Source organism: Macrobrachium nipponense, chromosome 7, assembly GCF_015104395.2.
Source record: "Macrobrachium nipponense isolate FS-2020 chromosome 7, ASM1510439v2, whole genome shotgun sequence".
Taxonomy (NCBI): domain Eukaryota; kingdom Metazoa; phylum Arthropoda; class Malacostraca; order Decapoda; family Palaemonidae; genus Macrobrachium; species Macrobrachium nipponense.
This window is the reverse complement of record NC_061109.1, coordinates 17,180,430-17,202,838: the sequence shown is the minus strand read 5'-3', so window position 1 is coordinate 17,202,838 and position 22,409 is coordinate 17,180,430. Positions and strand designations below refer to the sequence as shown.

The window sequence follows — 22,409 nt, the reverse complement described above, 5'->3', positions numbered from 1 at the left end:
TTTCCTCCTTTCAAGATCCTGGGACTAGTTCTGAAAAAATTTGTGGCTTCAAAGGGGACAAGGATGACCCTGATAGCCCCCTTTTGGCCGGCACAAGATTGGTTCACGGAGGTGGTGGAGTGGATGGTAGATTTTCCCAGATCCCTCCCAAGAAGGATGGATCTTCTCAAACAACCACACTTCGAGAGGTATCATCAAAACCTCCCCGCTCTCGCTCTGACTGCCTTTCGACTATTGAAAGACTCGTCAGAGCGAGAGGGTTTTCTCGCAAAGTTGCAAGCGCGATCGCGAGAGCCCGCAGAGCCTCCACTAGACGAGTATATCAGTCCAAGTGGGAGGTTTTTAGAAGGTGGTGCAAATCGAAGAAGTTGTCCTCCTCCACTACCTCTGTAACAGAGATTGCTGATTTCCTGCTGTTCCTAAGGGAAGAATCTCATCTTTCTGTATCCACAATAAAGGGATACAGAAGCATGCTTTCGGCAGTCTTCAGGAATAGAGGATTAGATCTGGCAGATAATAAGGATCTCCACGATCTCATAAGATCCTTTGAGACTACGAAGTCTAAGGAACCGGTTCCTCCTAGCTGGAACCTAGATGTAGCGTTAAAATTCCTGTCATCCGAAAAGTTCGAACCTCCTCACCTGGTGTCTTTTCGAGACATAACTAGAAAATGCTTATTCCTATTATCTTTAGCTACAGCAAAAAGAGTTAGTGAACTGCATGCTCTGGAGGATAGAGTAGGATTCAAGTAGGACTCAGCCATTTGCTCGTTTAAAGCTTTGTTTTTAGCTAAAAACGAGAATCCCGCGAATCCCTGTCCTAAGACCTTCGAGGTTAAAGGCTTATCGAGTCTCGTAGGTAGAGAAGCTGAGAGATCTCTCTGTCCTGTAAGAGCTCTAAAGTTCTACCTTCAGAGAAAACACCAGATGGGGGGCTCTAGACAAGGTCTTTGGTGCGCGGTAAAAGACCCCACAAGACTGATGTCCAAGAATGCTCTAGCATTCTTTGTGAGAAACGTCATTACAGAGGCGCATAAGATCTGTCCTGACGAAGAGTTTCGACTGTTGAGAGTGAAAGCTCATGAAGTGAGAGCAGTAGCGACGTCTCTCTCGTTTCAAAAGAATATGTCACTAAAAAACATCTTGGATACGACATTTTGGAGATGCAACTCAGTATTTGCATCTCATTACTTGAGAGATGTTCGTGTGACCTACGAGAAATGTTTTTCTCTAGGTCCTTTCGTGTCTGCGGATACGATCCTGGGTATAGGAGCCAACACCAATCCTTAAGTGAATACATACCTTCTTTTTAGATATGTTCTAAACTTTCTTCTAACAAAAAGGGCTGGGTGTCGCACTGGCGACCAGTCACTGTTGTTCAGTAAGGAACTCTTGTGATATCTTATTAGATGAGTATTATTTTTTTTTTTAAATATATGTATGTGTGCGTATTGTGTTTTTTGAGTTATGGTTGTTGTGAAGAGTTTGGGGGATAACTCGGAACAATCTTTATTACTAACATATGGTTAGGATCAGGTGGTCGGGATTGGTTGTATGCTCCTTCATAAGGTGTATTGTCATATAAGTGGATCAGCACCCATTGACAAAGTCCTTTCAGGCTCTGCCGAGTAAGCGGATAAGACCCCATCAGCAGACCCACAGGAACTCTTGGCCATAGATCATATATCTCGCATGAACTCTTGGCCATAGATCATATATCTCGCTAAAGTTTCTTGAGGTGATGCAGACTACTGGGCAGCACCCACAAAGTCTACCACCTATCAGGTAGGAACCAAGGTTTATTTATACCTACAACATATGTTGTTTACCTGTCTATTCCAGAAGTAGCTGTCTCTTACCCTCCACCAAAGGGTGCCAATCAGCTAAGTATATATCTGACAGGTAAGTTGATTGTATGAAAATGATATTGTTATGATACAATAAAGTTTCATACATACTTACCTGGCAGATATATACGATTATGGCCCACCCAGCCTCCCCGCAGGAGACAGGTGGAAGAGAGAAAATATGATAGAAAACGGGAATGGTTCCTAGTCCTGCCGCCCAGGGCAGGCCGGTAGATCACCTGACCTACCTGTAGCGAGTGGTGCGAAATTTGAATTTCTGTCGGGGACGACGGAGTCTTAGCTAAGTATATATCTGCCAGGTAAGTATGTATGAAACTTTATTGTATCATAACAATATCATTTTAAAATAGTGTTTTGTTCTTTGGGTTGTTTGAAAGGGGTTTGGGGATAACTCTTTTCAAATTAAGCACAAACCCTCGTGTTAGGATCAGGTGATCGGGATCGGTGTTGTGCTCCTTAATTATGCCACTAGGCATAGGTGTATTGTCATGTAAGTGGATAAGACCCCATTGACAAAGGCCATCAGGCTCTGTTGAGTAAGTGGATAAGACCCCATCGACAGACCCACAAGAACTCTTAGCCATAGGTCACATCCTCGCTGAGGCTCTTGAGACGAAGCAGACTTCTAGCAATAGCTAGGAAGTCAACCCTTCGTCTAAACACATAGGAACCAAGGGTTTATTTATTTATTACCTACAACGTATGTTGTTTACCTGTCTAATCAGTGAATAGCTGTCTCTTACCCTCCACCAAAGGGTGCCAATCAGCTAAGTATATATCTGTCAGGGAAGTTGAATGTATGAAAATGATATTGTTATGATACAATAAAGTTTCATACATACTTACCTGGCAGATATATACGATAAATGGCCCACCCAGCCTCCCCGCAGGAGACAGGTGGAAGAGAAAAATCTGGTTCTAGAAGGTAATGGTTCCTATTCCTGCCACCCAGCGGCTGGACGGTAGATCACCTGACCTACCTACCTGTAGCGTGTGCCGCGAAATTCGAATTTCTGTTGGGGAAGACGGAGTCTTAGCTAAGTATATATCTGCCAGGTAAGTATGTATGAAACTTTATTGTATAACAATATCATTTTATCATAAAAACGTAATTTTAACAGAGGTCTTTCACATTCGCAGTTACCCACTGAGAGCAACAGATTTGCTGGAACAGCAGCACCAATATGCAGTAAATGTGCCTAGCTGTCGAACCCCTCAGTTCCAGAGGTTCTTTATTCCTCTCACTGTTGGACTGTGGAACAACCTCCCAGAGTATGTCATGCAATTGGAACTCCAGAAGTTCAAGCAAACATGCAATGCACTACTACCCTAATGGTACTAATGTTCTCCTAATACATTTTTATCTGTATATTAATTAATTAATTAATTAATTTTTTCTTTTAACCTTTTACTTCTTCCTAATGAACACCATAGTCTTTTGAAGCTTGAATTTCAAGTCAGTGGCCCCTGTGGCTTTGTTCCATATGAATAGACATCATCATCTGAATAATAGCATATGTGTAATTGACAACATATCAAGACACCGTTGTGAATGCGATTTGTATCTTTTCTTTCTGAGCGAGAGGATGCGATGGGCTGTGACATTCCTAGAATGTAGGGATCATCAATTTAGCTTCTCCATGGAAACAGTGTGGTCCTAAGTGACAAGACAGCTCAGCTTTGGAAATGCTGACATAATTCCTTGCGTGGCATGATGTTGAAGTCGCTGCCTAAGCAGATCAGACCACGTCCTGTTTCTATGCACAGGCGGATGCTGATATGCTTCCTGAATCTGGTTTGAGGGTGTTTCTTGGGCGTGAACAATCTGTGTTAGTTTGTGCATGTGTGCGAGCTTCTTCCCTACATAATGAGAAAGTAAGTTAGCCAAGATGGGAGATCGTTACAGTCGGGAAAGGGCCAAGATGGCCTCTTTCACTGTATTTTTGGTGAAGTGTTTGAAGTGTGGTTTGACTGTATTTTGAATATTTGCTTCAAAGATGTTCTATTTCATTTGACCTTTTGATTTTGATTTATGATCTTTTGCTTATCGATGTGTTCTCCTGTCTTCTTATGGGCGGTTCTGAGACAGAGGGGAACTGATCTGATATTTAGAAATGGGAACTTAACTGATGTTCCGTGGTGTTACTAAGTAGACTGTGCTATGACTTTTCTAGTTTTATGACTAAACTAATGTTGGTTATTGTAGAAGAGAGATGGAGTGGGCTATCTTGAGTTCAACCTTTCATTTAATCATTTTGGTAAGAACCTGTGTTATTTAGTTAATGCTTTGCTCTTCAATAAATGTATTTTTGTAGTTCACGAGTCTGGTTTAATTCCCTTAGGTATGGAGAGAGAGAGAGAGAGAGAGAGAGAGAGTGTATGTTAGCCAGTGCCCTTGCTGCACGACCAAGCCACCAAACCTTTTAAGATTACCGAGGTTGGAACCTCACTAATATATGTAATAATGATAATTGCAAGCCGTCGAATGCTGGACAGGAGTGTTGTGCAGATGAGACTAGGTAACTGAGTACTACTATCCTGTCCATAGTCTATTGTAGATTGTTAGATGCAAGTCCTCCCCCTCTCTCTATTAAAGGGAAAGAGGGGTTGACAATTAAACAGACCTGTTGGTATTTTTATTACCCTTTTATGCACCTATTGTCTGACATATGGTTTCATCCATGCCTTTTGTTGAAGTAATGATGCAAACTCATTCATTCACACCCAGAGGTCTTAGCATTAGGGACACCAATCTAAGGACAATAAGTCATTTAGTCAGGTACAGGTTTAGGTTAGGCACAGGGAAATGAAACATCTCAAACAAAAATGATGCCACTGCAGTGATCCATCAACTAATTGGAAGGTGTCAAGAACATGGCTGTAATGCATTGTATTAGCAAATAGAAACTCCTGTCTTGTAAGGAATTGTTTGCTTTGATAGATGGGTAAGCTTATGGCACTGTCCACGAATGAAATTGTTAGATTATAGACTTTTAATGAAGACTAATGTTTTCTTTGTTACTTTCCAGTTACACTGAGACAATATTGATAATGATGATGCCAATGAAGACATTGCAAGAGTGTTCTGCAGACTGCATTGCCCAGGCCCTTCTGAACAGTCCTTGTGTTACTCATTTGGCTACTTCAGCATTTCGTGGACACGTAGATTCAAGTCAAAAAGAAGTAATATATCAGTGCTTGGTAAGATTATTTTTTAGTTTTTTCTTTTAGAAATATTACTTTTGTTCATGAAACTTACCTGTCAGATATATATATAGCTGTATTTTCTGAAGTCCGACAGAATTTAAAAAACTTCCGACACACGCAGTGGTCGGCCAGGTGGTTAGTACCCATTCCCGCCGCTGGGAGGCGGGTATCAGGAACCATTCCCATTTTCTATTCATAATTTTTCTGTCGCCGGTGCTGAAAACACCTGTTTTCAGTACCTCCGTCTTAGGATTTTGGAAACTTCATTGCCGCTAAGTATCCTAATTGTCTTTGCTTTATTTACTTGGAGTTTGTGGCTAGGCATACGCTATCTTAAATTGATTTGAATTTGATTCATTTTTGCATAAGATATCTGAATCTAGTTAGGCTAGTTTCAGAGGGGGTTGTCTGCAAAGATAGGGTGTGGCTACCGAAAGCTTCGGTAGATCCGCACTTGGTAGGCACGAGGGGTTTGGGTCTTGCTTCTTTGTTGAGATTTGTCATGTAAGGAGTGTGAGACTTTGTCTATTCCGTAAGGAAGACGTATGATTCGTATGTACGCAATTAATCAGTAAACATGTCTAATTCCGTAAGGAAAAAGTATGATTCGTATGTACGCAATTAATCAGTAAACAAAAGTCAGGGTAGTGAACCTGCTAACCTTCCTGTAGACTTTATTTTGCCTAACCCTATAGTATGGCCTACTGGTTATGAATATGTCTGCGAGAGGTGATCTCTCTCCTTCATTGTTGTGAAGAGTGCTACTTCTGTTATTGTTACTCCTAACCCTGTAATGTTGCCTTCGGGCCCTAAAACAGTGTCTGTAGAGGTTATTGCCCTTTTCTCTTATACTCTTTCGATTCGTAACTTAGAATCGAAAGTGCTTACTTTAGAGAGCAATAGTGAAGTGGCTAAGTGCAGTGACAGTGCCCCTTGTGTAGTGGAGGGTGCGTCAGATCGGCCTTATAACGCCTCTAGGTCTAGACCTCTGTCGGACTCCCAGGACCACAGGGAGAGGGCATGTCGAAAGCCGAAGGAGGGTTACGAGGAACCCCCACCGATCTGGCGTGCCTTCGGCAGTTTCTGATGAAAATCCCCAGACTGCCAAAGTTCGTGCACGTGCACGAATCCTGAAGGATTGCTTCTCGTCCTCCGAGGCGTCCTCCCCGCGCAAGGGTTGGAGCTCTCGGAAGGACTCGCGCCCTCTAAGAAGCTTTAGAGAGAGGACGCTTCACGTCCTCTCTCTCGTCAGGAGGAACGTCAGATCCGCCCCATAACGCCTCTAGGCCTGGACCTCTGTCGGACTCCCAGGACCAGGAGAGGGCATGTCGAAAGCCGAAGAAGGGTTACGGGGAACCCACATCGATCTGGCGTCCCTTCGGTAGGACCTGTTGACGTTTCCCAGGCTGCGGAAGATCGTGCACGTGCACGAATCTCGAAGGACTCGCGCCCTCTAAATAGAAGCTTTATAGAAGAGGACGCTTCACGTCCCCTCACTCTCTCGTTATGCGTTTCAGTGAGAAGTAAGAAGGCGAACGTCGCCTGATCACGTGTACGTCTTTCCACCGAGAAATATGAAAAGAAGGCAGTTTCTCTCGCTTGTTTTGACGCCTGTCAGGAGCGTGACGCTTTTCCGCACGCTTCTTTTGACGCTCGGCTTGAACGGGACGCTCGGATGGACGCCAGGCGCGCGCCAGTGGAACCGAGCGTCCTCGCCAGTGGACGCCGAGCGCGCCGCCAGGACGCCGAGCGCGCGCCAGGTGCCAGCGCGCGCCAGGAGGCCGAGCGTCCGAGTGGAGCCGACGCGCCGCCAGCGCACACCAGGTTTGTCTCCTGGCTGGAACGTTTCTGTTGAACTCTTCAACTTCAAGCTCTTGTTTAAGATTTGAGCCTCAAGAATGTGAAGTAAGCAGTGCTTCGGAGGAAGCTTAAAGTGAACAGACAACTTCGTCTTCGAAACCCAGCAAGACCTCGGGTTTCGTGAATTCGAGGTCTCTGTCAATATATTGCTTTTCGCAAAGGTGGATGGAGTTAAGGAAAGCTCAAGGGAAGATCTCGTTTTCTCTACCGCAGTCAAGACTTTGCGATAAGGCAGTTACGGGTTATGAAAAGGCTCGACGTCTCGGCGACGTTCAGTAGGATTTTTACAAAGGCATTCATCAAAAGGACGCTCTTCAGGAAAGCGCAAGACAGGACTTCCTTTGCCACCTTTGCCATACTGCCAATAAATTTTAAGCTTTAGCAGGCATTAGTTGTGATACGGGAGAGGAAGCTGGTTGGAGAGTTTCTTCCTCTTCCCAGGATAATTTTGCAAGCTTTTTAGCCCATCTGAAAGGGTTTTTCAGATGATAGATTGTTAGTTTCTAGTCGGGACTACGCTGCCGAATTGAACATCGTCGTTCTACCTGCCGTAAGCCCTGTCTCTTAACAGGATTCTTGCCCCTTTCTCGTTTGAGACGGGAATCGGAAAAATAAAATGCTCGACTTCCTGGATTACGTTTTGTCAATTCAGTGACATTCCCCCATTGACAATATACTATCGTTTTGTCAAGTAAGTGGGTATCCCCTCATTGACAAAATATCTCTGTCCCGTAAATGGGTTAGTTCTCATTGACAAACATCTCTTTAACTTGATATTGCGTAAGCGAATAAGCTCTTATTGACTAGATTCGGAAGAGCTCTCATTCGTCATTCGCAGACTCGTACAAGAAATAGACTTGTAGACTACGTCAATGAACGCTTATGTCCAATAACATAAGAAGCTTGAGCTGTCTGCTTCGATTCTCTAAGTTTTGTTCATGAAACTTGCCTGTCAGATATGTATGTAGCTGTATTTCCGAATTCAGCTATATATATGTCTGCCAGGTAAGTATGAACAAACTTTATTGTGATATAATAAAATATTTTGCCTTGCGTTATTTTACTACTGGTTGGTTCAAGTCATACACGCTTGCTGTAGTTACCTCTTCGGATGGCAACTGAGAGGTCTATTGTCTATTATTTTAAGGACATTTAATCTTTACTCCCTGCAGCCTTCCAGGAGTTTCCGATTTATCTTTTACCGTTGTATGGTAGTGTTCTGACGACACAAACGCATCTGTATATTTAGCGTTTTCTGTTTCGCTTAAATATACCAGCTTGAGAGTCTCTTTTTGCTCAAAAAATAACGGACCTATTTCTTCGTAGAATAGGGTAGCTGGCAACCCAGACATAAAGTTAAGAGACGACGTTCGTAAGCTGCTGGCTGCTGCTGTGTCTGACTGTCCAAGTTTCCAACCGAGCCAGTAACAGATCGTGTGCTGTCATGCGCGTTAGGTTACGTCTCTCTCTCCTGCGGGATTGACTGACTAACCGTATCTCTGTGCTGGCGGTTACGTCTCTCCTGCGGGATTGACTGACTAACTATATCTCTGTCCTACAATCACGGACTTTAGCCTAAGATTGAGGGGATTTCTTACGTGAATGAATAAACGTTGCATTCGGTTTTGCCTTACTATGTTCAACAGAGTTATCTCTTAATCCTTTCGGTGCTCGTTACCGCACGGTATAGAACTACGAGTCTACCGCAACATTGCACTTTTATATGCTCTCCTGCTTAGGCAAAGCGCAGCCTTATAGGGAAGTAAGCATACTCGGGGAGGGAATGGATGAGCTTGCTGGGGACCATTTCCTTCCTGAAGAAGTTTGTTTCCCCGAATAGACTGCAATTCAGACCACAGTTTTTTTCCTACCGGGAAACTGAAATATTATTCAAGATCTAGGAATTATTCTGAACATCTCTCAGTGCGTCATGATAGAAAGAAGGTGCCGGACATCTGGATAGTGTTTCAGATGTCCTGGATCTTAATCTGAAAGAAGTAAATGCAATTCGGTCGTCCCTCCAGTCCTCGAAACGAGTTTTTGGAACCAGTGGTCCACATCAACTCTGATATTCCACAGCTCTCTCATATCTTAAGAAGTATCTTCTCTCGGTCCCTGCTCGAGTTTACGAGAAAGAGCCTATTATAACAACAGGCGTAGAATGTAACGATTCTCTAGAGGTTCGTTACAGGATTGCAAAAGTCCGTACGAATCGTCTCGATCGACGGCAGCAACTTTTGACGTCCGAGTGGAATCTTTCTTTAGAAGTAAGTTGAGAGTTGTGGAGACTTTAGGGACGCCCTTTCATTCTTCTCTTCGATATGTTGAGGACGAAGAGGCTTCTTCTTCTCTGCTCCCTTTTCTCGATCCGGGATCGGTACCATTAAACGCCATCCTATGATATTAAACGGGGATGGATGTTTAGTCTCTTTTCCCCTTTTTCAATCGCTTAGGAAATGTAATGAGGATTTATGACGTCACAGGGAGCGACAATGACGCTGATCGCCCCATGTTGGCCTTCAGGATCCTGGATTCACAGAGGTCACATCCTTCCTAGTTCACTTTCCAAGGACCTTTTCCGAGAGAGTCGGTCTACTCTAACTCGAAAGGTACCTATAACCTCTCCGCTCTGAGTCTGACAACGTTCAGACTATCGAGATGTTGACAGGAATAAGATTACCGTCTTCCATTTCCGTCTGAAGAATGGGATAAGCTGGCAGTCACAACTATTAAAGAATACGCAAATATGTTGTTGACGGCTTTTGGGCTCAGAGATTTGAGTCTGTCAAACAACAAAGCCCTTCACGATCTTTGAGTTCTGTGGAATCTCGAAACTCGCTCACCATCTACTTTTTGTCTCACCTGTTTTCTCGGAGTCAGACACTCGTACGAGATCAGGCGACATATAGTAGCCCTGAGTTTCTTGTTGATGAAGTCGGTTGCGTTTATACACCCCCGATGATCGTGTAACATGAGACCAGGCTGGACTGTCAGGCATTCTTCCTTCGGGACTGAATCGCCTTTTTGCTCCTTGCTCCTTTCTCCTGGCACCAGAAGCTCGAGTCAGGAGTTGATTCGCTGACGACGTTGGGTTGCGTTGATACACCCCCAAGGTTTGCTTAGATTGAATCGCCCAGGCAGTCCAGACACTCATCCTTCAGCGAAGAATAGTGCCTTATGGTCTTCAGGGTACAGCCTTGCTGTCCTTGATTCGTCTGACTGGTCAACTGGTCGGTCACCTGACTTTAGTACAGACGGACTGACTGTGCATGTCCAGATCGAAGCTTTCAATATGGAACTTAGACGTAGTCTGAAGTTCTTGATGTCAAAGCATTCGAACCTCTCCTACCTGTTAACTTCTTGCATGTGATCAGGAAGGCCTTCTTCTAACCACCCTAGATACGACAAAGAGGGTTAGTGAGATTTTAAGCCATCGTCACAAGTTTTGGCTTTAGAGAACACAAGGCGGTGTGCTCTCTAAGCCTTTCGTGGTGGCCTAAGAATGGAAACCCGTTTTGTCCTTGGGCCAGGAGCTTGGAAGCAAGGATGGCACAAGTTAGTGGGCAGGAGCCAGAGAGAGTCCTGTGCCCTGTCAGGTCTCTCAAGTTTTATCTACATAAAACTCAAGAAAGTCGAAGTCATTCGGGCAATCTGCAGTGTTCCGAAAAAGACCAGACTTGCCCATATCGAAGAACACCCTGGCTTTAGTGTTAAGGAGTTCTTTCAAAAATGCTCCTTCATTGTGTTTGCACAAAGATTTGAAATCTTTTTATCTGAATGCTCACGAGGTGAGGGCGCGGCCTCGGAAGCATTTCAACAGAGCATGGCACTCGGTAACATCCTGAGTACCATGTTTTAGCGAAGCAACTCTGTGTTCACTTCACACTCCCTGCGAGATGTGAAGATGGCATATGAGATCTGCTGCTCGCTAGGGCCATACGTGTCTGCAGACACAATCTTGGGGGCAAGAAGTACCACTCATCCTATCCTGTAGAAAATGGTTAGGAAGAGCTCTTAATTTAGTTGTTGAGTCGCCGACAACGGGGACTTCTTAACTCTTAAGCCTTAGTTAACACACCTTAACTTTGGCTAGGTTGGTCAGGTGGTGATATATATATATATATATATATTTATTTTACTTCTTAGCCCTCATGGTATGGTCAATATGGTCTAGTCACATTGTGGTCACGCCCCCGTTGACAGATCATCTGGAGTGCACCAGCTTTATAGGTCTCTACCTCGCTGGCAACTCTAGTAAGGCAGAAGCAGACTTGGGTGACAGTAATCACGAAGTCGGCTATGCTAACAGGTGGAACCAAGATGTTAATCATCTGCATGCATTTGTTTCCCAAAATCCTTCTATTCTGTCCCTTCCCACCTCCAACGGTGGGATTCAGCTATATATATATCTGACAGGTAAGTTTCATGAACAAAATGATATTGTTATGATACAATAAAGTTTGTTCATACTTACCTGGCAGATATATATAATCAAGTACCCACCCACCTCCCCTCAGGGGACAGTGGAAATAAAAATTATGAATAGAAAATGGGAATGGTTCCTGATACCCGCCTCCCAGCGGCGGGAATGGGTACTAACCACCTGGCCGACCACTGCGTGTGTCGGAAGTTTTTTAAATTCTGTCGGACTTCAGAAAATACAGCTATATATATATCTGCCAGGTAAGTATGAACAAACTTTATTGTATCATAACAATATCATATTTACTGACTGCATTGGGTTTTGTAACATCAAGGGTGAGTAGTTATTGTGCTATGACCACTATGATTTTTGAGTTTCCATATGAATGTCTTTTGGCAGGAACATTTTGCATGTGTTTAGTTGGTTGCTAACATGGTATTAATGCTGAATGAGGTATATCTTGCAAGGGGAAGTATAAAATTTGTTTTGGGAAAACAGAAAAATTGCTTAATTGAAGCTGATTCTCTTGCAAGGGGAAGATGAAATTTTTTGTGTGAAAACAAAAAAAATTGTTTAATTCAAGTTATCCTTTCAAGGGCAGACCACCTGGCTTCATTGCTTCTTTTAATCTCACAACCCTATGAGAAAGAGTTTGAATATTATTAGAGAACGAGCTCAAATTGTCAACATAGACTTTTGTTGCTATAGCGTAGCCACTGTTTGAGTTACTGTCGAGGTGCCTAGAGGGGCTCCATAAGATAGAACAACCAATGTCAAAGAATTTTCTTCCAGTTGGTCTACCAAGCCTTGTAAGGCCGTGATATTTGATAGGAGCAAACGTTATAAGAGAAAGGCTTCTAACGTGTCATCCAAGGGTAACACATCCCCAACTACAAACACGCCCTTGGTTGCCAACTCTTCTTCCTTGTTTCTTTCTCCCTGCAAATTTCCCCTTCTGGCTGTCTCTCCTTCGGGAGAGACCTCTTTCTCTTGTATGTCCAATTCATCGGGCAAAGAAGAGCGATCAATCAGAACGACCTCTCCTCGTGGGCTACCGCTTGCTCCGAGAGGGAAAATTCTCCCTTGGAGCGAGAGGGGTCTCCCACCACTAACCTGGCTGCTTGTTCTGCAGGTGTGGTGGTAGAGTATTCTCCAACTACGGACTTGAAAGCAGCCTGGCACTCTTTGAACCTGGTTGGCATTCCGTCTTTCCAAGGCCTCTTAACATGATGGTCTTTTCCCATCACCTCGCTAACATGACTTCTTCAGTAGTGATCCACGCAGCCACCCATTTTCCAACTTCTCAGTATATATGGTGCCACCTCCCACAGGCTTTCCTGTGGCTCAACCTGCTCCTGACCTATCTACTGTAGCTATTGTGTGTAACGTGCCTCCTGGTGTGGTGCCTGCCTCCGATGCTCCTGTCTTGGAAGTCTGAACTGTCTCGGTCCCTCGTGTTGTTGGTTCTTCTGTTTTGGATGCTCCTGCTGCTCCTTTTGCTTCAGTTGTCCTGGCTGCTTTGGTAATGTCTGCTGCTTCCTTTTGGATGTGGTCTTGACCATCAATCTAAAGAAGATGGCTAAGAAGTTTAAGAAGAGGTCTATGAAGGTATCGTTGTCAATGTCATCTTCATCTCCATTGTCTGCTGCTTCATGATTCATGACCGTCTTCTGAGGATTGTTAGCCAAAGAAAAAGAAGAAGAAGGCTGTCTCTCCCCTGCAAAGAAGTCCCATCATGAATCTTCAAAGGGGCTGCCTCTCTCCACAGGGGAAGCAGTGGGAGTATTTGTCGGCTCATCCCAGTTTCAGATTTAGGAACTGAAATGCATACCTTAGAGTCTTGTGTTTCAGGGGCTACGGGCAGTCAGACTTCAATTTGCACCCCTGTCACCAGTTTTAGGAGTTCTGTTTCTAAGATTGGTGCTGTGTCTGGCGCACGTTCTCAGGTCGCTCCGAGTGCTCGAGATTCTAAGGAATCACAAGCATCCAGAACTGGTGCCGGAGAGACTTCTCACCATTCTGTTCAGGCACAGAAAGAGAAAGAGATGAGTCATGCAGTTGTCTTGCCCCTTCTTGCCAGTACGGCTGCTAGTATTCAGTCAGGTTCCTAGCCCAGCGTCTTGATCCCACGGGAACAAACACCAGGAGAGACAGACAGTGATGAGGTCCCCTGTGAAACTTCTCACAAGTTTCAACCTCAAAGAAGACTGGGGAACATCGCAAGGACAGCGCATATTCTTGTCAGCCAGCAGTTTGCTTGCCTCCTCTCACCCCTCACTCACATTCATGCGATTGGTTGGGCCTGGTTAAGGCGAGCACTCGGTTTGCTCCACAAGAACGTTTCCACTCTACTCGGGAGCACTTTGCCGAGGCATAAGCGCTCTCCCAGACAGTCGCTGCTGTCATCACCGTGGGTTGGTGACTGCGCATGGCCTGCCTTGCCCACTAGTTCTATGAACAGGACAGGTAGGAGTGGTTGAGCCTCCTCACCTGTTGCCTTAGCCTCCTGGGGTTTTTCTGGGAGGTGAGATAAGAATGGGGAATTTTGAGGAGGCTTCTCATAGCATCAACCAGGTCTTATGCCCAAGTAGTGCAGGAAGGATCCAATGGGTCTGTCAGGGTTCTTCCCCCTGCTAGGAGAGTAGATCGGGAGGACCGCACCCTGGAAGGACTTGAGGGTCCTCTTCCTCAGGATGCGGATACCCCTGAAATACAGGGACCTTTGCAAATATCATTGCACTGCTTCGTCAGCACAATGATTTCTGGAAGGGGCCATGGCTTCTGTGGATCATCCTATGTGTCTCGAATCCTTTTGGGAACCTAAGAAAGAACCCAAGGTTTTGGTGGGGCTGCTGTGGTTCTCACTTGCTGAGGGGGTGCTCGACCAGGTAAGCAATCTTGTTGCTGGGCAAGAGAGTTCACTTTGGTCAAACCACTCAGACAAACTCTTTCCCCCTCGTCTGCCCCACCGGAAGCATTTCTACATGCCCTCAGAGATGTTGCTGCCAACCAAACAGGTTGACCCGAACTTGGTTCATCTAGCCCTGGGGCTTTTGTGGCATCATCTTACTGGTGAGGTCTCCCTCTCTCGGCAAGAAGCAGCAAACCTGGAGGCTACCGCCATGGCAGCCTTCCATGCAGTCTCCTGGCTGGATCTGTGGTCTTTCACAGTATCCAAGGTTGGTGCTTCCTCAGGGGCTATTGTCCCTGGGGAAGACTCAGCTTTCAGGAGACTATGCTAGTTTGGAGGTAGGGTGAGGGATTGTTTGGTTAATGTTTGGTCCTTTCTTTTTTTATTGCAGTTTGATAGATGTGGATGAGTGAGTAAGTTGTGCTCCCCTTCACTTGGATGCCTACATTACTTTGGAGACAGTAGTGGAATCAAGTATTGAAAGGAGTGTACTGTCCAAAACCAGAGGAGATTCAGTACAGAGGCGGAGGAGAGAAACGCAGACAGGGTGAATCAACTTAATGGTGAAGTGGTTTATAAAGTTCGATTTTGAGTATCCAAAGTGGACTTGATGTTGCTGGACAATCGTAAGAGAACATGATATTGATAGACGATCCCAAGTGAATGTGACAAGTCAGACATACCTTTGAACATTGGAGTCAACGTGACTCACGCCTTGCCGGTGATCGCTCTTGCGGTGATTGCTTGACACCAAGGGTTGATGTGATGGTCCCGCAGGACCGTGCATGCAGTGAGACCGGTAGTGGGTCCCCCATTCAGTCCTCTTGAGAGGTTTTGGCCTCAGCGAGGACTTGGGACGTGTTGGAGGACGGTATCGGCCCTCTCCAGTCAGGTGCACGCTCAACCCCAACCAGACCAAGGCCACGTTCGCTTGACCGACCGGTCTCGGTGGCAGAGAACATTTCTCCTGCCGTGTAAGTTTTATAACCCTCCTCGGGAAAGTGTTTCTACTGGATGATAACGCTTTCCTAGACTTGCGTCATGGCCATCACCGCAGGTCGATTGCTGCCCGTGACTCGCTTCCCCTGCTAGTTCTGCTAGCAAGGCAGAGTGCTATCCATAGGATTCAGCGTCTGGGGACTACATTCCTGTAAGGATCTTAGGGTCCTATCAGACGTACGTCCACGTCGTTGAGGAATTATCTCGTGTCAAATATGGAGACTGTGTTCTCCCTGGCTTTTTCTGTCCTTTGGACGGATTTCAGTTCGCAGTCCCCTTTAGGTTCTTGCATTTTGGGATCCTCGAATGTATATTCTGTTGAATTGTACTCGCATTCCAGTCTTAAATGCTCGCATTTAGGACTGGTTTATTATGCCCGTTCCTCCTCGATTTCTACAGGAGATGAGGAGGGACCCCCCCACCCCAATGATGATTTGACAAAATTTGGGGGTCTCACCAAGCGATTAAATTCTGTGGAATTTCTAGCACTGCAGGTTTTTTGGTCTTCTGTGATCTGCAAATACTTGGGTGAGACGAGAATTCCTGATAATTCTTACAACAGACATCCCCGGTAACTGTTTATGAAAATCGGAACTCACTGAGCCATTAAATTCCTTGAAATTTCTGATGTTCTTAGAGTGATATGGTTTTCTGTGATTACCAATCATTACAATAATCGGGAGTCTCGCCAAGCACCTGGATCCCTTAAGGGGGCCGGCCGGCTAATGCCGTTTTTTAATGACAGGACTTTGACATTCATACCACTTAATAAGGTGACTTGGGACATCTCCAAACCGCATATGATTTTCGCCTCTGACCTTCGGTTTTGTGACGCCAGGGCGATTTATCCCGAAAATAACCACTTTTCAAATTCTATCTCCTCCCTTGATATTTAATATTAAGACCTGGGATTACTACCTGATGTAGACCTCCAATCGAATGAGGAGTTTTTTTTCTAAAAGTCATTTTTTTGCTAGATATGAATTTTTCAATATGGTAAAAAAATAAACCCTATAAATCACGAGAAAAAAATGTATAAAAAAAAGACGAAACAAAAATTGGAAAAAAGGGCTCTATTTGATTGTTCTATAATGTCTTTCTGAGTTATATACCAAATTCCAATGTTATAGCTTTAAAACTAAGTGAGGAGATAGACTTTGAAGGTCAATAAGTAAAGTATAGTTTTGAGATACGGACGTTCAAAGTTTTCCTTCGTATTTCTATAAAGACAATGTTAATAAATAATGATTATTATGAATGTATATTTCTTTTTTGTGTATTAATAAACCAAAACTATTTTATTTATCATTATTTAATCATAAATGATGATCCCTTTGCTCATATATCGTAGCCTGGGGCACTGCTTGAGGCAAGATGGGGCACTCCTTCCTACGTAAGCCCCTCTCTCCCCTTCACTAACTCGGCTTATTACAGCGAATTTTCTTCTTCTGTATGTTAGCGAGATGTTTTCCTTGTATTTTCCTCTTTGGCATGATGACATTCTTGCCGAAACAAAGCTAAACAAACATAAATGCAAGAGAATGTCAGAGGTGAAACTCGAAGATGTACTCTCTTTTTACAAAGACAATTTAATAAATCATGATTATTATGAATTTCACAGTCCATTTTGGGTATTAAAAAACCAAAACTATGTTATTTATCATAAATGAAGATCTCTTTGCTCAAAGATCGTAGCCTTGGGCATAGTGTGACGTGTGCTGTCAGGCAAGAAGGGGGCGTTACTAAGCAACCCTCCCCTCTCTCTTCACTAACTACGCGTATATTATGATATTCTGTAATAATGCTTGAGCGATTTTTCTTCGTCTGTATGTTAGCGAGATGTTTTCCTTGTCTTTTCCTCATTGGCATGATGAACTTCTTGCCGAAACATACATAAACATACGTGAAAGCAAGCGAAAGTCACGAGGTGAAACTCGAACGTGTAATCTACTTGAAGTCTATGGTCGCACTGATTCATGGTTGAACCAGATACTCTCTTCTGCGAGCCACGGAATCTCTACAGATGCCATTTCTCACAATTTCTTTGCCAATAATTATCAAAATTTACGATAACAGAAGAAATATTGCATTTTCTTGTACGGATGAATGTTTTAGGCTTATTGAGTTATGTTTACTAATTACCTTGTAACAACGAAAGTAAGAGGAATTTTGACGAAATATTTCGTATACGTATTCTCAATTGCCATATGAAGCTCCATGAATTTTTTCATGACTTTGCATTTTTCGCCCTATACCACTGTATATAGGGGTTCCGGCCGGCCCCCTTAATTTTGCAAACACTCACTGAGTGCTTGGCTTCGTCATATTGCCGTGTACCAGGGCGATACCGGGGTGAGACAAGGCTTGCCTGATTATTGTCTTACAAAAGTTGGGTTTTCTCGCCGAGCGTGGGAATTCTTATGAATTCTAGTGCTCGCCGAGCACTCAATAACACGAGTGCTTGGATAGCGAGACGAGCCTTTACCGGCACAGATGAGTTCACTCTTCAGTCTGGTTTGGAGTTATGCAGAGCTGGGAACTGCATGCAACACCTTCTAGGTGAATGGTCAAGTATCGTCCTCGTGTCTTGGACTTTAGGGTCCGAACATGTAGACACAGAATCCCTCAATATTCTTCTTCTTGGAGCTTTGGCTTCAAAGGAGAACATTTAATTGGGAAGAAGTGATATTTCTTTGTTGACGATTACCACTCATAATTATGTAGTGGTGATGGCTTAGCTCACTCGACTGCTCAACCAGTCAGCTCTGCCGAGTCGAGTGCTCGGCTCTAATGAACGAACTCTCTGATCTTGATCGGTGTGGTTCCTTGCCATGACATAACACCCATGACATAGCACGGGGGTCATTGTCTTTTGTTTTCATCACCTGACACCTCCTAACCTCTCTCTTTGAAGGTAATTCTCCGCCCCCTAAGAAGTCTCTCCTGGAGACTTCTAAGGGTCTGCATCTTTTCCCTGGGGAGGGAGCAATTGACTGTCTCTTCGGCTTACCTGCTCCTTCTGGAGCGGGATCTGGACACTATCCCCAAAATATAGTGCCTCTGGAGCCCCAGGAGTTTGAACCCAGCTGCGTTCTCCTGTCTCTGGTTCCAAAGGTGGTGCTCATGGAACTGGGGCTGTGTTGGGTACTCGTGTACAGGTCTCTCTGAGTGTACAACCCCTAAGGGGATCGTACATCCACAGTCAGTGATAAGTAGTCTACTCTCCATTATGATAATGGCTCAGGGTAAGAGAAGGGACCAAGCAGCGTTGGTGGCTTGGACCCACCTAATAAGGCTATTCTTCAGGTGCCAAGATCAATGTCGCTGTTCCTTGGGACAAGGCATCTGAAGGAGATAGGAGGAGGTCCTCTGTGTAATCCTTTTTGTGAGGTTTGATCATGGAGAAGATAGATGCGTAGCAAGATGTAGTTCTCGCCAGCTTTTACTGCATTTAACTCTGGTCAACTTTTGCTCGCATTCGCACAAACGAAACGGTTGTAGGAAATAAATTCTTCATTTAATAGAGTGAGAACATCGCAAGTTCAGAGAAGAGCGGGCAAGAACAGTCAATCCTCCTCTCTTTTTTCCCCTCTACTTCCTGGTTACACTGGAATGAACAAGGAAATAAGAGGAATTCTATGGAGTCTACTCCTCAGAGTTTGAATCCGAGAGACTATGTTTTTGTTTCAGTCTTAGGATCTTACCGAACATACGTTAGTCTGTTCAGGATGGATAGCACTGAGAAGTTTGAACGCCTCTTCAGTGCTACTATTTTGGGAACCTAGTTTGGCTTGAACTAGTGATCTTCAGTATCCTGTTATCACCGTAGGAGTCTCCCTTCAGAGAATGAAGGAGGTCTGCTTCCAGTCCTTGTTCTTGTCCCACAAACGAAGAAGAATCAGGGTGGAGTGCAATTTACAGGAACCTACAAATATACTATTATATTTCTCTCGCGACATACTTCTGTTATCAATTGCGTCGTCTGAGTATTAGGCGCATATCTGTAAGTTGATTCTTCTGGTATGTGACCGAGACAAACAGTTCCTTCTCTTAATTAACCTGAAACTCAGGACAGCCTTTCGGGTCTCCCAAGAGTTTCTGGTTTTGACTTTGAGATAACTAGTGGTATTGTTTGCCAACAACACCACAGCAATGGTATTATCACCAAACAAGAAGGTTTTCTTCCCTCCTATTTCGGTTAAAATGCAGATGCTCGAGTGTATCTTTTTTGCGCTTGATGGTTCTAGCTGAATGCATTCCATCATGGACTGCACAACTAGGCAACTCAGTACTATAAGGAATCGAGCGAGTGGTAGAGTACTCTTGGTATTGCTCTCTGTCAGAGATTCTTTTTGTTTTAGTATTGTTTCTCATCAGTCAAGGATTAACTACCAATTCGAATCTCTGTCCGGCAATCACAGACTTAGGTCTCTGGTTGGCTCAGGTCTCTGGTTGGCTCGGAATTCTTGCATAAGGCCCATGTCTCGTGCTCCACATCTGTGAGATTTTCCTCAGACAGAGATATATCTCGTTAGAGTTGTTATTGTCTTTCTGTTTACCCCACGGTATAACAGAAGTCTGTAGCCTAGTCTTCTTTTTCATCGCACCTGCCCCATCAGCTGCTGCGATGACGCAGAATGATTTCTTCAGACAATTTGAGTTTTGTTTTCTAATGTACATTTCCTAATTTGTAAGGTGTCCAATTATTCTTTGTTCACCCTGAATTGTAAATGAATAACAGAAGACTTCGCCTGTTCCCCGCCTGACTAGCTCTGCTTCCAAAGTAGATAGAAAATTCCTCCCTGATCCAACCCACTAGAAGCGGTTCTTCAGGCAGTACAATCCCTGTTTTCATTACTGAAAGACTCTCTGCCTTCATTGCAAACTCTGACTTTCTTACCAAGCAGCAATGAAATAATGGAATAACTTTTTCAGTTCTCTGTAAAACAACATGGATTAAAGCCGTCTTCACTGGTTGGTGTCATCGACGGAACTTTTTCTATGATCAGAATTGTGAGTTTACTTCTCTCGATTCAACTGTGAAGACGTAAGTCCACATTCACCTTAGTCATTCACTAAGTAATATAGTATTGTTTCTCCCTGGTTGAGATTCAACTACTGATGAGAAACTTCTGTCTTGCCATCACTGGGACCTCGGTCTCTAGAAGGCATTTGACTCTCGTCTAATATGCACATGCCTCACAAGAATCATCATCTCGTCTCTCAACTTTGTTGGCGAACAAGATAAATGATTTGTATGGTTGTTCTCAGCATCACCCTTCAAAGGGCTGGTATCATGTCATGACTACATCTTGGATGCGCAGCAGCGCAGTCATTTGGCATCTGTTGATGTGTCCGAATCCTTCATGGTCTGCGCTGTGGACTTTGTATTGATTGATCCAGATCAGTCATTACTTTCTCCTTTTGGTGTGTTGCTGTACCTATGAAGGATCGCCACCCTACTTTGAGTGTTGATGCCTTTATCCACTGCAGACTGCCAATGCAGAAGTGTCTAATGACACATCTTTCTCCGAGTCTTACGAGATCATGAGAAATTTCTCTGCAGTTGGATACGTCCACTGTTAGCTCTCTCAGAGAGCGAGCAGTGCCAGTGGCTGGGTACATTCCATCACTCCGAAGAATATGTCGGACTGGAAGATAGATGAGGTCTCATTGCAACTATATTTATATATTTCTTCCTTCGGGTCTGCCCTCAGGTCTTTGGAACCTTGTTTCCTTGGACTGGTGGTGGATGCTCATAGATTGCATCTCACCTATGGTGTGCGGTTCTAGAGGTAAGAAGGATGTGAGAGTGACTGGCCTCTCCAGCTTCACTTCCTCGTCCTTCTACTCCTCTTCCTTCAGGTTGAGGATAGGACTCGAAGTTACACTTGCTGGTCGGCCAGTTGATGCGGTAAGCTTACACATTGAGCTTCCTTTTTATTTTTCTTATCAGAATCATAGAAGCAACCCTGCTTCTTTTGTTAGGAAGGGGAGGAAGGAGACTGGCAATAATGCAAACCCCTCCCAAAACTTTGCATTAATGTCTCCGACTCTAAATATTCTTCCCAGCCCTTTTTCCATTGATTTATGATTCCTCACTTATTTTGATAAGGCCCAGAAGTCTGACTCTTGATCATGAAGCTTCTATACTCCGATCAAGTTGTCAGAGGCAGGGGAGTCCTCGCTCTTTGACCAGGAGGAATAGCCCAGGTGTGCAGAACTCCAGTCAGTTCTAGAGGCCCACTCACATTCCTACCACCAATCAGTGAGTCTTCCTTATGTAAAGGACCGGGGGTTTGTATATCGTGTAGGTACAAATCACAATTTTTGAAAGTAAATTGCATTTTACCTAACTATACAAACCTGAGGTCCTTTACATTAATGGCCCCCTCATGCCACTCGTCAATCTGAAACCTAGGATGAAAGGCAAAGTGGAGTGTTTACATCTGGGCAAGTGGGTCTACCTGCCTACCAGATGATAGTTACTGCCTAACCTTGTTCAAGAATTTCATGGTCGTATTCCAGCCTACACTGAAAGTAATTACTTATGTAAAGACCTCAGGTTTGTATAGTTCGGAAAAATACAATTTACTTTCAAAAATTATGATAACTAAACAGGAACTTACATTTGTTCCTACATGATACAGTAATACCCCGAACATACATGAGGTTAGGTTCCAGACCCCCTCGCGCAAGGGGAAGGTTCGCGTAAGTTTGTCACAGTCTCTAAAAATGCTAATAACTGCTTGCTTCTAGAGTTTGAACACTGAATAAATAGCATACACAAAATCTTCATACTTATTTTACACTTAAAAGCATGAAAACTTACACTAATTGTAATATACTAGTGTGTACTTCAGAAATCAAACAAAGTTTCTGAAGGGATATCACCTTTGAAAAGTGCAGTAACTTTGTGAATGGGTATCGCATCTTGTAAAAATACGTATGTGCACTAACTGTGGGTGTGTAATTACCTTTGTATCATATTTATGCATGTTCTTACGTATGGGTGTGGCCTTGAGAACCCAAATACTTAAAGGGAAAATATTAGTGGGAAAAATGCAGAATAACTTGCTTCTAACTTACCTTAAAAGGATGGATTTGGTTATTTTTACTCTAGAAAAGGTTACCATTAAAAA

At 44.0% G+C, this 22,409-nt stretch overlaps 1 protein-coding gene across 3 annotated transcripts in view; it reads left to right on the top strand.

Moving 5' to 3' along the window:
* Positions 1–22,409, top strand: part of LOC135217525 (uncharacterized) — a 115,080-nt gene that overhangs the window by 61,633 nt on the left and 31,038 nt on the right. For 2 of the 3 annotated variants that reach the window (XM_064253490.1, XM_064253488.1), the window contains exon 2: positions 4,897–5,068. In XM_064253490.1, coding sequence (XP_064109560.1) covers positions 4,919–5,068 — 150 coding nt within the window. In that variant the 5' untranslated portion in view covers positions 4,897–4,918. Of the gene's footprint in view, positions 1–3,007; positions 3,203–4,896; positions 5,069–22,409 lie in introns of all 3 variants that reach the window. The other variant, XM_064253489.1, reaches the window with a different exon arrangement.